The sequence below is a fragment of the Mirounga leonina genome, unplaced genomic scaffold (assembly GCF_011800145.1).
Source record: "Mirounga leonina isolate KUSES-001 unplaced genomic scaffold, KU_Mleo_1.0 Mir_114, whole genome shotgun sequence".
Classification (NCBI taxonomy): Eukaryota; Metazoa; Chordata; class Mammalia; order Carnivora; family Phocidae; genus Mirounga; species Mirounga leonina.
Genome location: NW_023270265.1, coordinates 53,850,052 through 53,864,820, shown reverse-complemented (window position 1 = coordinate 53,864,820; position 14,769 = coordinate 53,850,052). Strand labels below are relative to the sequence as shown.

General features: G+C 54.4%; 1 protein-coding gene across 1 annotated transcript; it reads left to right on the top strand.

Annotated features, from left to right (window-relative positions):
• Positions 1–5,340: 5,340 nt before the first annotated feature.
• Positions 5,341–10,568, top strand: VENTX (VENT homeobox). Its single transcript, XM_034986601.1, has 2 exons — positions 5,341–5,649; positions 6,182–10,568. The coding sequence occupies exons 1-2, from the start codon at positions 5,436–5,438 to the stop codon at positions 6,592–6,594; spliced, it is 627 nt and encodes a 208-aa protein (XP_034842492.1). The 5' UTR covers positions 5,341–5,435; the 3' UTR covers positions 6,595–10,568.
• Positions 10,569–14,769: the final 4,201 nt, after the last annotated feature.

The following is a 14,769-nucleotide window of genomic DNA, read 5'->3' as shown; positions in this document are numbered from 1 at the left end:
AGATAGACCATATTTGGGGGCACAACACAGGTCTCCATAAATGTAAAAGGACTCATGTCCAAGTATGTCCTCTGACCACAACGGAAGTAAACTGAAAATCAATATAGAAACATCCCTGGAAAATCTCCCAAATACTTAGAAGCTGAATAACACACTTCGAAGTTTGACCCTGGGTCAAAGTAGAAATCAAAAGCAAAATTAGTATTTTGAACTGAATGAAGACGAAAACATCACAACTGCGGGATGCCACTAAAGCAGTATTTGGGGGAAAACTTGTAGCACGGGATGCTCTATTAGAAAGGAAGAAAGGTTTGAAGGTCAGGAACTCAGTATCCACCTTAAGAAATCCAAAAAAGAGCAAACAGAACTCAAACCAAGTAGAAGAAAGGAAACAATAAAGACTACCATGGACCTCAGTGAAACCAGGTGGGAAACCATAAAGTTGATGAATCTGAGAGCTGGTGGCTTGAGATCAATAGTACCGCTGACCCTAGGCTGCCCACAGAGCTGGTGCCCACACACTCCTTCAGGGTTCAGTTCCCTTCCATGCCACAGTCCTGCCCTGTCCAGCCTGGCCTTAGAGCAGGTGCCCAAGGCCCTGGATCTGATTACTGTCCCCTCCGGGGCCTTGGAGCTGAGTAGTGCCAAGCTAGGAGTGGCAGCCTGGCTGCCCCGTTTCCAAAACCATCCCGCACTCATCCTTGTCTTTGCTTGAATGGTCTTGTCCCCCCTCTGCATGGACTTTTTTTTCAAGGATCTCCAAAGAAAAGTTGTTAATCCTCAAAATAAAACAAATATTGGGGCACCTGGATGGCTCAGTGGTTGAGCATCTGCCTTCAGCTCAGGTCGTGATCTCGGGGTCCCGGGATGGAGCCCCACATCGGGCTCCCTGCCCGGCAGGGAGCTTGCTTCTCCCTCTCCCTCTGCCGCTCCCCCTGCTTGTGCTCTTGGTATGAGAGAGCCAGAGTCAGAGATAGAGAGACAGACAGAGAGAGGGAGACATCAGCCAGCAGGGAGAAGGTGCACAGAGGCAGAATCTGGGGCCTGGCAGAACTGAGAGGGAGCCCCACTCCACTCTGAGAAGCTCACGCTCCTGGCCCTGGAAGGAAGCCCCATCTGTCCTCAGGAGCCCTGCCCCACCCGGCCCTGGGTCCAGAGTTTCCGGCCAGGACAGTTAGGTCTCCGAGGGCTCACAGCGGGCAGACAGCCAGTCTTGGAGGGACGGTAGCTGGTGCACTGGGTCCTCACAAAGGCACAGAACCACCTGCTTCTATCACTTTGGGGTGGTCAGTCAGCACCCTGAGCCCAGTTTATCGGGGCAAAGGCACCTGAGAACATGTCCCACCAAAGGGGCTGTGGAGATGGGGCTGAGTGTGCAGACAAGGGAGCTTGGGAGAAGGCTCCAGGAGGCACCAGGGAGGCCTGGGCTCCCAGGGAGGTGGTGCCAGCTCAAGGGCCCCAGCGTGCCATGGGGCTCTAGCTCTCTGCTGCCTCTGACCCTTGGCTCGGCCATGGAGGAAAAGCGGGGAGCAGGGCAGGGCTCCCCCGCTCAGGGAGCATACAGAGGAAAGAGCTCAGACGTTACAGCCACACAGGGTGCCTGACCTCCAACAAGTCACCTGGGTCTCTGTGTCTCGGTTCCTCTCCCACAGGAGACGGGGTGATGATAGCGCCTCAGAGGGTGGATTGGCCCCTCGTGCTGCTGTAACAAGTTACTAAACAGCACACCTTTATTACTGTGTAGTTCTGGAAGGAAGATGTGCACGTGGTTCCCGTGGGCCACAGTCAAGGTGACAGCAGGCTAGTCGAGCCTGGGGCCTCTCGCTTCTAGAAGCTGCTCACAAGGCCCGTGGCAGCTGGCTGCATCCTTCTCTCTGGCTCTCCCTTTCCCCTCCAAGGACACTCACCACTAGACCGGTCTGCCTGCCTGCAGGATGGTCTCCTCATCTCAAGGTCAGGTGACTAACAATCCTAATCCCACCTTTGCCAAGTACCCCGATGTGTTCCCAGGTCCCGGAGATCAGGCTGTCTGACGTCTCGCGGTGGGACATTCTGTCCCAGCCTGGACAAAGGGATATGCGCCTGTGGCCCCGGACAGAGGAGTCACTCAGCTCAGAGGGGCTTCTCCTCTGATTTTCCCCCTTCAGGAGCTTTGGCAAGTGAGTGTGAAAGGGAGAAGGCGAACAGGAGAGATGTAGGAAGAAGTAGGAGGAAGAAGTAGGAGACGCCATGCGGGGCGGCCACCTCTTCATCTGAGCCTTTCCTGTGTAGCAGGCCTTACCTCGCCCAGAGCAGCTTCTCTCCTGAGTGAAGCCAGAGCATCTCCAGGTGGACATCACGTCCCTGCTGCCCCCCTTTATCCTGCCTACTAGCTGCTGGGGCTCACGCCAATTGGGCCCCCTCTGGCCAGAGTTGTGGGTAAAGTGCCACTTGTGTTTGGAGCAATTCCCAACAAGTTGAGAAACTAAAAGTCACCTGCTCCAACACACGTGCCTTTGGGGAGGGGAGGCCTGTCCAAGGTTGGTAGTTTCCAAAGGGCTTTCCTGGGAAGCCAGCTTTTGGAAGAGGCCTGGGTTGGGTGGCCCTGTCCTGGGTCCCATTGTGTGCAAACTGCTGATTACCACTGGCCGCTAGATATAAGGGAAAGTCTGCCCGGTTTTTTCCATCAAGGACTGGACACGCGTCACCAATATCCAAGAGGGGACAGTCACTTTCTTCAGGACAGTGATGTCACCTTCGATCCCATGGCACCAGCTAGCGTGGGCTTTACATGACCTCACGTCTGGAGCATCAAACACCACCCGCAGGCCCCCCACCAAGATTTGTGAGGAGAGACAGCATTTCCACTTTCATCCTGTCCAGGTCCAAACTTGGCCACTTGAATCCTACAAGTCCCTTCTCAAAAATCATCACATCACACTGATTCCAAGGAAACCCCCAGCAGGGCTTCCAACCCTCCCCCTTGTTTCTGAAAGCGAAGGATGTGTTCATTCCCTATGAAGTCGGCACCAAAGGGGGGACCAAAACACAGGCAAGGAAACCGGGCCTTTGCGGGACCTTCTGTCCCCTCACAGCTCAGAGCAAGTAGTGAGTTGTTGTGGGAAACAATGCCCCTCAAACCGGGGAAATGTCCATCAAGTGTGGGGTGAGGGGGCAGTCTTTTCAGGGGCCCTTGTGCCTCCGAAAAGTGCCCAGAAGGCCCACTGTCACAGGCTGTCCCAAGTCTCCTGGCTGGCCTTCTCCTGGGCTGCTGGGAAGCCAAGTGACCACAGTCATCTTTGTCTCTCCTGGGGGCCAGAGACAGTGTCTAGTCTTTCTTCACACACGAGACGTGGGTTTCTATGTCCAAAGCCATAACATTGACAGAAATGGGATCCCTTCTCAATCCTCCACCCCTTGTCCCTCTGCTGGCCAGAACCTGGGGGTCTGAGGACACTGCCCTGCTGAAGCCTGTTTGTGCTGAGTGTTGGGGCCTGGACTTTCATGTCCAACCCTGGAGGATCTCCCCAACCCCCACATCTTCCTTCTCTTCTCTGCCACTTTGCTGGAACCCATGCCAGGCCGGGGCTTGGTCAGCACTGGCCCAGCCTTGCCCTGCCAGGAGGGAGGAACACCAACATGGACAGACACAGGGCAGGACAAGACTTCCCTGAAGGGTGGTGCTGCATCTGGCCCCGCGACCCCCTCCTTCCCCCAGGGCCAGCCAAACCACAGCACAGACTCCCACTTCACCCACGCAGACACCCTTTTCACAGTGTCCTGGACAGACCTAGGGCAGGCTGGGCAGCTGGCTGTCAGTCACCCTTATGAAAATTCTTCTTCCTACACTCCTGTGACTGGCTGCTGAAAATAAACTATAGGAGAGAGTCTTTCAAAGAAAGTGCTTTAATGATGCAATTACCTTCATTCGACTCAGAACGTCTTTATTCCATTAGAAAGGGACAGTCAGTCTTGGGGTGGAGAAAGAGCCGCCCCAGCCGTGACACCAAGCCTGGCCTTGGAGCTGGGTCAGAGGGCCCCTTCAGCCACACTTCTAAATTTAAATTAATGGAGAAAAAACTTTCTAATTGAATTTCTCTGGCTGGGCCAGACAGTTAACTGTACCCCAAAGCTGTATTTCATTAGAACAACTTTGGTTTTTCAAAAATAAGTGTATACTGATCCAGGTTGCTGTTCCTGTGTTCTGGGACACTAATCAGACCTAAGGTCACCCACAAACCAGTCTCATGATTTGTTCTAAAACTTCAGGGAGAGCCTGCAGAGGGGAGCCTACAACACCCAAGAAGGTTTTTAAACCAAAGATTGGTCCAGTTTTGGAAAAATAATCTAAATAAGAGCAGGTGTCTGTCGGATCTCCTCTCCTGCCTCAGCGGGGGTTCGCGGGCCTCCTAGAAGCAGCACCGCTTGGCCCAGGTGGGCCGAAAGCCGGCGCCGCCGAGGACCCTCTCCGGGGACCTTTCCCTGGTGCCAGGTCCCGGTCCCGCGTCGTGGGACGATTCGGGCGAGCAAGTGCGGAGGAGAGGCTGACGGGAAACACCAGCGACAGGAGTGCTTGAGGGGCCTGCCTGGGTGCCAGGCCCGGCAACCGAGGCGGGTAAGAGGGCGGCCCTCTCCACCTTCCCTGCGGCTGCAGGCCCTGCCCAAGGACCTTCGACGCACCCGGCTGGCTGCTGCTGGGGCCGGGCCATGGGACACTTAGGCAGCGCGACGGGCAGCCCCTGCCCGGTAGGGCGCCGGGCAGCTACAGGTGCCTGAAAAGCCACCCAGGGCCAAGGCGACTTCAAGGGGACGGAAGTCCAGTCGCCGGGTCCATCATATGCGGTCCCCAGGGTTGGGAGAGAGCGTCTGGGCCAACGCAGCAGGCGCCGAGGGTTCCGGGTCCGGGCTGGGGCGCAGCAGAAGAGCGGGCGACCCACAGGGGGACGACACTGCCTCTGAAGGGGCGGCCCTTTCCGTGTCGCAGGATCCGCGCTGTCAAGGCCCGTCTTCCCTCTCGCGGCTCTGCCAGATCGCGCCCGCCGTCGGTTCCTCCGTTTGGGGAAGCTGGGGCCAGCTCCGCGTGCTCCCCAGGTGCCCCAGCCATCTCCCGGGCAGCGGGAGCGCGGGCCCGGCCGGCAGAGCTCCGGGAAAGGCCGGCGGGCGCTGGGAGCCGGACAGGAGCGCGCCACGCCGGCGGGGACCCGGGGCTCAGGGTACTAGGTGGCGGACCCGCCCCTCCCTGTCCATTCCGCCCTCCCCAGGTCAGCGAAGCCAATGGACACCCAGGCCCACGCTGCAGCGACCGCGGCGATTGGATGGCGGCGCATGAGAGGGGCACCGCCTCTTTATAGGGTTCCGAGGGTAGGGGCGCCGCCAAGCCCGCGGCAATCGTGCCGCGCCCTACCTTCTCGGCGCGCCTGCAGGGCCCCGCCAGCCCTGCGCTCGCCGGCCAGCGCATGGCCCCGGCTTCGCTCGGCCTGAACTCCGCGGGGCTCAAGACGTACAGCGAGGGGCGCGCGGGGGCCGGCCCGCTGCCCTTCAGCGTCCAGTCGCTGCTGGAGGCGGAGCGCGGGCTGGACTCGGAGCCCCCGGAGCTCCGGGAGGAGAGGCCACGGGGCGCCGCGGAGCCCTGGGCCTGGTTCTCGCCGGCTGCCCGCTCGTCCTCCCCACGTAAGTGCCCTGTCGCACGGTCCTGGGCATCAAGAGAAGCCCCTACCCGGCCCAGGCTCGGAGGACGAGGGCGGGAAGGGCGCTGTCGCTCATAACTTCGCGAAGTAGTGAACCCGCGGCTTTTTGGCTCAGAGCTTCTCCGGCCCAAGCATCCCCCGACCCCGTCTGTCCCCGCCTAGCTTAACTTCTGCTTCGCCGAATCTTCACCCCAGGGCTCACCGCTCGGTTCTTGCGGCCGCCTCCCGCCCAAGCTTCTCGCTTCTCCAAGTGGGCAGAGCTCCTCTCCTCCCTGGCTTGCGGGGCTGCCTATTTGAGGAGCACAGCCTGAGTCTGGTGCCCCCCCCCCGCCCCCATGCACGCACCGTCTCCCCGATGCCTTGTTCTCTTACCCCAGTGGCTTCTGGAGTCTCGTCTTCCCTCAGGGCCGAGACTTGCATCCGTAACAGGCCTTTGCGGGGAATTCTAAAGTGTCGGAAAAGGGTGCACACTGCTGGCGTCTGAGCGCCCGCTTTGTGCTTTTCTCTCCTCCCAGGCGCCCCCAGCCCTCCACCCTGCACCCTCCGAAAACACAAGACCAACCGCAAGCCGCGGACGCCCTTCACCACCACTCAGCTGCTGGCGCTGGAGCGCAAGTTCCGCCAGAAGCAGTACCTGTCCATCGCAGAGCGCGCCGAGTTCTCCAGCAGCCTGAGCCTCACCGAGACGCAGGTCAAGATCTGGTTCCAGAACCGCCGCGCCAAGGCCAAGAGGCTGAAGGAGTCTGAGCTGGAGAAGCTCAAGCTGGCGGCCAAGCCGCTGCTGCCTTCGTTTGCCTTGCCCTTCGTCCTGGGCGCGCCCCTGCCCGGCTCCCCGGCCGGGTACGCTGGTGCAGCGGGCCCCCTGCCTCAGGTACCAGGACTCCTCGCCGCGCCCGTCGCTGCCTACCACCTGTATTACCTGTTCTAGGGCAAGCGGGGAGGGAGGGCGCGGGCCGGGAGCTGCCGGCTTCCCCAGCGGGGCCTGCGAGGTGGGTCCCCGCGCCAGGGGCGCCTGGCCGGCCGCGTAGTGTCCTCGCGCGGAACTGTTGCTCTGGGTAGCCTCCCGGCGCTTCCCGTTCTTTTTTGTTTTGTTTTTCAGTTTTTGAGTTTCTGCTGTTGTTAATACATGTTATGATTGATGCCTCAAGTTTACTTGTGGGTATCTTACAGATATTTTAAAACGAGTTTTTTAAATCACGTTCCTACCAAACTTCTCTGCAGCGAACAGTGAACAGTTTCATTCAGAGTCCTCGAAAGGGGCCAATACAGAGCTTCCCATTTTGTGCAAAGCAGCCAGTAAGGTGTTCTGAGGTTCACTCTGTGCCGGGTCTCCAGCCCCTTCCTCCCATAAGCAGGACACTCAGAACTGGCTCCATGATTTGGGGTTTCAGCTAGAAACTGAGGCCCAAACAGGGAGGTGAAAATAGTTTGCTGCCAGGACTGTTAAATGAACTTACTCGTTACTTTCACTGACCAGGTTTGTTAAGTCCCGACCAAATGGAAACGTCCACGCTTATTTTAGGGATTTTGCCTGCATATTACTGTTTTAGTGGAGAAGGCCCGGCAGCCTTCGGTGAAATGCTGTCTGTGGGCGTGTGCGCGCGCGCGCGTGTGTGCGTGTGTGAATGAGTGGAGGTGAGTGCCTGTGGCGGGTGTGGCCCTGTGGGGCGAGCGCCCGGGTCCTGTCGGGTCCTGTCGGGTCCTGTCGGGTCCTGTCGGTCAGGGACCAGCGGTTCATCCTCCTGCTGCTGCTGCTTTGTCACACGCCCAGTTAACTCGGGAATCGGGCACCGAGTAAGGAAGCGGACGGTGTCCCTTTCCGAGGGACTGCCCGGCGTCCCCAACACTCCGCCTCCGCATGGGGGCTGCTGAAGGCACCTGGTGGCGGCCTGAAAACCCACAGGGCCCACTTCCCATGCTGCCGCCGCCTGGGGCGCGTGCGGGCAGCCCCTCCTCCTGCCCCCGCCCGCCCTGCGGACGGCCGGTCCAGACCACGGGGGGTGGGGGGGGGACTCCGAGCCCTTCCCTCCTGACGGGACTGCAGGGCAGTGGCTCTGGACTGGGGTCCTGCCGGCCCAAGGAGGGGAAGGACCCAGTTTTACTCAGCAGGAGGCTCCCCAAAGTCCTAATATTGCATGAACTTGCCTATTAGAAGCCATCATTCACCCTATGTTTCTGGAAAAATGAGAATTCACGATGGATTTTAAAGTGACCCCACCCCCGTTCCTCAAGTGCAAGCTGCTGAGAGTGGCATTGCAGTGACCAGGGAGGGCAGGGAAGCCCCTTCCCCCTTTTCCTGGTGCTCCTTCTGCTGTGCTGGCCCTGAACCCAACTCCAGGCACAACGTTCAAGGGCACAGGTCTGTAAATAGGCCAGAAAAGGTGGCTGGAGGCCTCCCACCACCACCGCACAGGGGCCACTCCCCCCCACCCCGAGCGGACACTCCCGGCCAGGCAGCACTGATCTCACAAATCTGAGGTGCCTGAAAGTCAGGACCAAATCTTACGGACAAACAACAAGGCTCACTTTGCAAATAGTTTGAGGATCATTGTGGTCATTTGGGATAATCCAGGGCAAAGGTGACAGTGAAACCAACACAGGAGGGAAACCACCATCACGTGCCCACATCCCAGCATGTCCCCTCGAGGCCCCTGGTCTCCATTCCAGTGGTGCTCTCACCATGGAGCAGGGGTCCACACACATGGCGCCACACGTGATCCCTACAGTCCTGGGCAGCCTGGACCTGGCAGAGCAATGTGCTGAATCAATTTGTTAATGCTTCTCTGTAACCATTTCCAGCCCAAGACACCTGCCTGGGGAGGCTCCCTGCCCGGCTACCCCCATTGAGCTGGTCAACGGCCCTTTCATGGGACCCAGGGTGTGGTGCCCATACCATCCAAAGTGAGGGAAGCTCTGGGGGGGCCCAGGCCAGGTGAAGGCCCACCAGCCCAGTGCCCTTGCTACTTGTCAAGACCAAGCCTTTCTGCTGTTCTGCAGAGGGCCACTGCCCGGGCAGGGGGCTGTCCCTCCTCTTGAGACTTCTGCTGCCTGTTTGCTTTCTCTCAGAGGACTCGGGTTCCTGCATGTCCTGGGTCAGATCCCAAAGCTGTGTGGACCTGCTGGTCCCTCCTCCAGCCAGTGTGTCTCTGATGGGAGGTCTTAGAGGCCCAGAGGCTGTCCCAAGCTTGCCAGAGCCAACATGGAAGGGTTCACCCATCAGGAACCTGCATGGAGGCCTGGGGCCCCTGCCACCCTGGTTTTAGGACAGACTCCCTGAACTCCGAAGTCACGCCCCACCCGGTCTGTGTCCTCTCATGTGCTTCATGCCCAGCGGCTGCTGGTGGACTTGGAGATACCAGCCCTGCCCTTGGGAGGCCAACCAGACAAGGGGGACAGGAGTGCAGGTCAGGGCAGCCCATGCCTCTCTGGGGGGCCAGGGGACTAAGAGTGGGTCGAGCTGTGCAAAGGCGTGGATTGTGGGTGACTGGTAGGGGTGAAAGTGGGGAGTGGGACTGTGGAGACCCCAGATGGTGAGCCACCCACCAAGCCTTGGTGTCTCATCAAGCATTAAACAGGTGGCATTACAATAGGCCTGGCTGGTCTGGGTGACCTGAGAGACAGCCCTGAGGCTCCTAAGTCAGTGTCCTGCTGGCCTTGTGGCAGGGTTCAGGCCAGTCGGGCTCATTCACTCTGGTCCTGAGCACCTGCCCGGCACAGTCAGCTGTCAGAGCCCCTCCAACAGCCTTGCTCTCAGCCCATCCCCGGCGTGGACCCCGGCCACAGGTCCTGTGTCTGTGGGTCCTCACAGGGTAGACAGGTCATTTCTGTTTCAGTATTTCTCGGGGAGCGACTCCCACAACCTGACCGTACATCCCGATGATCACAAAGAAGCAGTTGTCTCGAGGGCAGAGGCTCCTCGTAGGACTTCTGAAAATGTGACCCTGGGGTCCTTCTTAAGCTGGCAGTGGGGTGGCGACTACCGTTCCCACCAGGACATGTGACTTCACGTGTGCTTTTGTACCTGTGAGGTGTTTCATGACAAGAAAGCACTGCTTTCTGTCAGGTACAGTGATTGGTAAGGAACGCCACCATCCCTGCACCCCCTGGAACGCAGACCCCAGGCTCCAGGTGGCCCATCCGGGTGCCGGCGTACTCCCCCGGGCTTCCCTGTGGCCCCAGGACCTCCCGAGGCCCCAATGCGTGCTCCCAGGCAATATTTCTGGGTAGATGGGCTGCACTGTTTGTTCGGCGTGATAATACACAATGCTATTCAGATGGCCTCAAGTTCTGGTACTTTCATTTGACTTTTACAAAAGTGTTGTCTCCTTCACTTAAATAGACATTTTTTGCTATTCCTGATATTCTGTATTAGACGCTGTATTCCATCGATTAGGCCATTAAGAAAAACAACCAAGTAGCCATTAACCTGACAGGACTAGTGACGCAGGGCGCTAAATGTCAGAGGTGGCACAGGTGGGAGGAAGTATCTTAGTGTGTATGGGGCGTGTGTCTGAAAACCGCGACATTATTCCTTTAAACGTGCAAAGGGTGCTATTTTTTTCCAGGTTGTACTTTGCAAATGTGTAGAATGTGGAATGATGCACCCACGCTGCCCTCACAGGCCCATTTTTACCACTTGGGATGATGAGTGTTGCACGCAGAGGCCCAGAGGCAGGGCCCTGCAACCCTGCAGGAGGCAGGGAGGCCACGGGCAAGAGAGAACTGCGTTCTTACTCTGTAGAAGCAATGTCTGGGTTTTCCACTAAATGGGGCTGAAACTAAACAGGGTAGCATGCACCCTTATCTCTTTTCCCTGTTACTGGGCAGGCTAGAGCCTCCGGCAGCAGGGTGCACAGCAGTTGCCAGAAGGAGCATCTTTGTCTCATTCTTGATTTTTTTTTTTAAAGGAAATATTTTTAACAGTTCACCATAAGCACGATTTGTGTGTGGCGGGTTTTTTGAAATACTTTCCTAGGTGACTACAGCTCGCTTATGCAACTACTTAATATGAAGTTTTATTCTCAGTGAATGTTGTACTTAATCAGATGCTTTTTCTGTATATATCGATTGAGATGATGACATGATTTCCCTTCAGTCTGTTAATGTGGTAAAGATTCTCCAATGTTGACACAAGTGTGAATTCCTGGAATAAACCTGGGGGCATGGGGAGCTTTTGACACATTAAAGCAAAAAAAAAAATCATAAAGATAGCAAATGATGGATTGACAATGTAACTGTTAAAAACTCAGGTTCAATTTGCAACGACGTGGTGGAACTGGAGGGTATTATGTTGAGTGAAATAAGTCAAACAGAGAAAGACATGTATCATACGACCTCACTGATATGAGGAATTCTTAATTGCAGGAAACAAACTGAGGGTTGCTGGAGTGGGGGTTGGGGTGGGAGGGATGGGGTGACTGGGTGATAGACACTGGGGAGGGTATGTGCTCTGGTAAGTGCTGTGAATTGTGCAAGACTGTTGAATCTCAGATCTGTACCTCTGAAACAAATAATGCAATATATGTTAAGGAAAAAAAAAAGAAGAAGGTAGCGGGAGGGGAAGAATGAAGCGGGGGAAATCGGAGGGGTAGATGAACCATGGGAGACGATGGACTCTGAAAAACAAACTGAGGGTTCTAGAGGGGAGGGGGGTGGGAGGATGGGTTAGCCTGGTGATGAGTATTGAGGAGGGCACATTGGGCATGGAGCACTGGGTGTTATGCACAATGAATCATGGAACACTTCATCTAAAACTAATGATGTAATGTATGGGGATTAACATAAGAATAAAAATAAATAAATAAATAAATAAAAACTCAGGTTCAACAAAATAACACTAAGTCCACAGCGCATCAGGAGAAATGTGTCACGTGGTCTGCCTGGGGAGAGAGGGTAGGGTGACATGTGCCCCGAGAGCACGGCCCGCACGCCGGCCCGCCCGCCTGCCTGCCGGGGTCTGACTGGACCCCTTCACAGAGAGGTGGCCCCCTTCCTCCAGGTTCGTGATGCTCCTTCCCACTGGCCTGTGGGCCCAGGGTGCTTCCCCTGTAAGCATTCACTACCAGGCCCATGGGCCTGACCTCGGTTTTGTCTTTGGGACACCCAATGCCCAGAAGGAAAGCTGTTAGCCTTCTGCTCCTTCCGAGCAGCCGGGGACAACTTTGGGTTGGGTGTGCTCCTGGAAGGCCGCCTAGGGCCGAGCTCTTCCGTCACTAACTGGAGGGGCTACTCTGGTGACATGATGACTTATCCCAGAGCCCTGGCCCCGAGGCTGGTCCTCCCCACCACACCTGTCTGGGCTTTCTTTTCCTCCTTTTTCCTTTCATGGTAGAAAACAGCAAGCGCGTGGCACAGTTAGGGCCTGCGTCCCGCCAGCTCCCTGTTCCAGCGGCAGCCGCGAACTCAGGGTCAACCTGGTTTCATCTCAGCCTCAAACGGTCCTCTCTCCTGGATTATGCTGAAGCAAATCCCAGACAGCTTGTTACTTCCTTCCCAGATATTTCAGGATGTACTTTGTAAAAATGATTCAGGAAAACACAGCCCCAGTATGATCATCACAGGACAGCATGAATGCTTTTCGAGTGTCCAGCAGCCAGGTCTCCAGATGGCCTCACGGTCTCTTTGTTCTTTTATTTCACTTTTTAAAAAAGATTTTACTTATTTATTTGAGAGAGTGAGAGAGAGAGAGCGAGACAGCACAAGCAGGGGGAGCAGCAGACAGAGGGAGAGGCAGGCTTCCCGTGGAGCAGGGAGCCCGACACACGGGGCTCCATCCCAGGGCCCTGGGATCATGACCTGAGCCAAAGGCAGACGCTCAGCCGACTGAGCCACCTGGGTGTCCCCGTTTGTTCTTTTAAATAGCTTTATGGAGAGATAAGTCGCACGCCATACAGGTCACCCATTTAAAGTACATGATTTGATGCTTTTTAGACATTTGCACCCACCACCAGTCGACTTTAGAACATTTCCATCATCTCAGAAAGAAACCCTGTACTTTTTGGCTAACGTTCCATTTCCCCATAACCCCCCAGCCCTAAGAACCACAGACCTTCTTCTCTGTGTGTGTGTCCACACACCAGACATTTCTAGAAACGGAATCCTATCCTACAGACCGTGTGTGTGTGTCTGGCTTCGTCCACTCAGTGTCATGTTTTCAAGGCCCACCTGTGTTGTAGCAGGTAATAGCTTCATTCCTTTTTACGGCCAAATAATACTTCCTCATATGAATATACCCCATTTTATCTGTTCGTCAGTTGAGGGATATTTGGGTTGTTCCCACCTTTTGGCTACTATAAATAATGGAAGTTCTGAGTGGACAGGTATTTTCATTTCTCAGGTATACACCACTTTCTTTTGCATGTGGATGTCCAGTTATCCCAGTACCATTTGTTGAAAAGACTATTCTTTCCCCATCGGTTGACCACAAGTGTGTGTGTTTATTTCTGGACTCTCAATTCTATCCCATTAATCTATGTGTCTTTCTGTCGGTACCACAGTGTTTTGATTACTGTTGCTTTGTAGTAAGTTTTGAAACCAGGACTCTTTTGTTCTTTTTCAAGACTGTTTTGGCTATTTTGGGTTCCTTGCAACTCCATATGAATTTTAGAATCAAGCTTGTTAATTTCCACAGACAAGTCCACTGGGATTCGGACAGAGATTGCACTGAATCTGTAGATTAGGGAATACTGCCATTTATTGAGCCTTCCAATCATGAGCATGAGATTTTTTCCAATTATTTAGATCTTTAATTTCTTTGAGCAATGTTGTACAGCTTTCAGAAGGTAAGTTTTACACTTTTCTGGGGAAACTTACTCCTAAGTAGGTCCTCTCTTTTGATGCTATTGCAAATGAAACTGTTTATTTCTACTTTTGGGTTGTTCACTGTACATGTATAGAAATAGAATCGATTTTGTATATTAATCCTTTATCCTGCAAACTTGCTGAGCTCACTTACTGCTTTTAATCATTTTTCAGTGGGTTCCTTAGGATCTTCTATACACAAGATCATGGACTCTCAGTTTCATGTTTTTTTTTAAGATTTTATTTATTTGACAGAGACAGCGAGAGAGGGAACACAAGCAGGGGGAGTGGGAGAGACAGAAGCAGACTCCCCCGCTGAGCAGGAAGCCTGATGCGGGACTTGATCCCAGGACCCTGGGACCATGACCTGAGCCGAAGGCAGACGCTTAACAACTAAGCCACCCAGGCGCCCTGGTAACTTGTTTTTCAGTAAGTCTGGGAAGTCCTTAGCCAGGATTTCTTCAGTTTTTGCCCCTTTCTCTCTTCTTCTAGTGTTCTCATCATGTGTATGCTGGTGTTCTTAGCGGTGCCCCATGTCTCCCTGAGGCTCTTTTCATGTTTCTTCATTATTTTTCCTTTCTGTTCTCCAGCATACACAATCTCAATCTATCTTCATGTTCATTTATTCTTTCTCCTGCTAATTCAGCTCTACTGCAGAGCCCCTCCAGTGGGCTTTTTAAAAAATTTCAGTTATTGTACTTTTCAACTCCAGAATTTCCACTTGGTTCTTTTTTAAAATAATTTCTATCTCATTATTGATAATCTCTATTTCGTAAGACATTATCCTCATCCCTTCCTTAATTCTTTACCATAGTTTCCTTTAGTTCTGTGAAATGTTTACAATGGCTACTTTGAAGTGTTTTCTGATAAATATGACACCCTGTACTGCCCACAGGCAGTTTCTGTTGCTTGCTTTTTCAGATATATGGGTTGTACATTCCTTTCTTTGCATGCCTCATAATTTTTTGTTGGAAATTGCACACTACAGTTAATATAACATAGCAACTCCGGGTACTAATCCCCCTCCTCTGGGGCCTACTATTATTTATTTGCTTATTTGTTTAGTGTCTGGCTCGATTATTTTAGTGAAGACTATTCCTTTCCACCTCCCCACCCCAAACGTGCTGAGCCTCTGATGTGTGTGGAAGGACCGTGCGGCTTTGGGTAGCCCACAGTCCCCCTGAGATAACAGTGTTTGCCCAGGAGACCCCCCCTTCCCTGGCACCTGGTTGCCAGCTGATTGCTCTACTCTTGTCAACAATGCCCTGGGCTTGTAAATTCCTCTACAAACTAAGCCAATCAA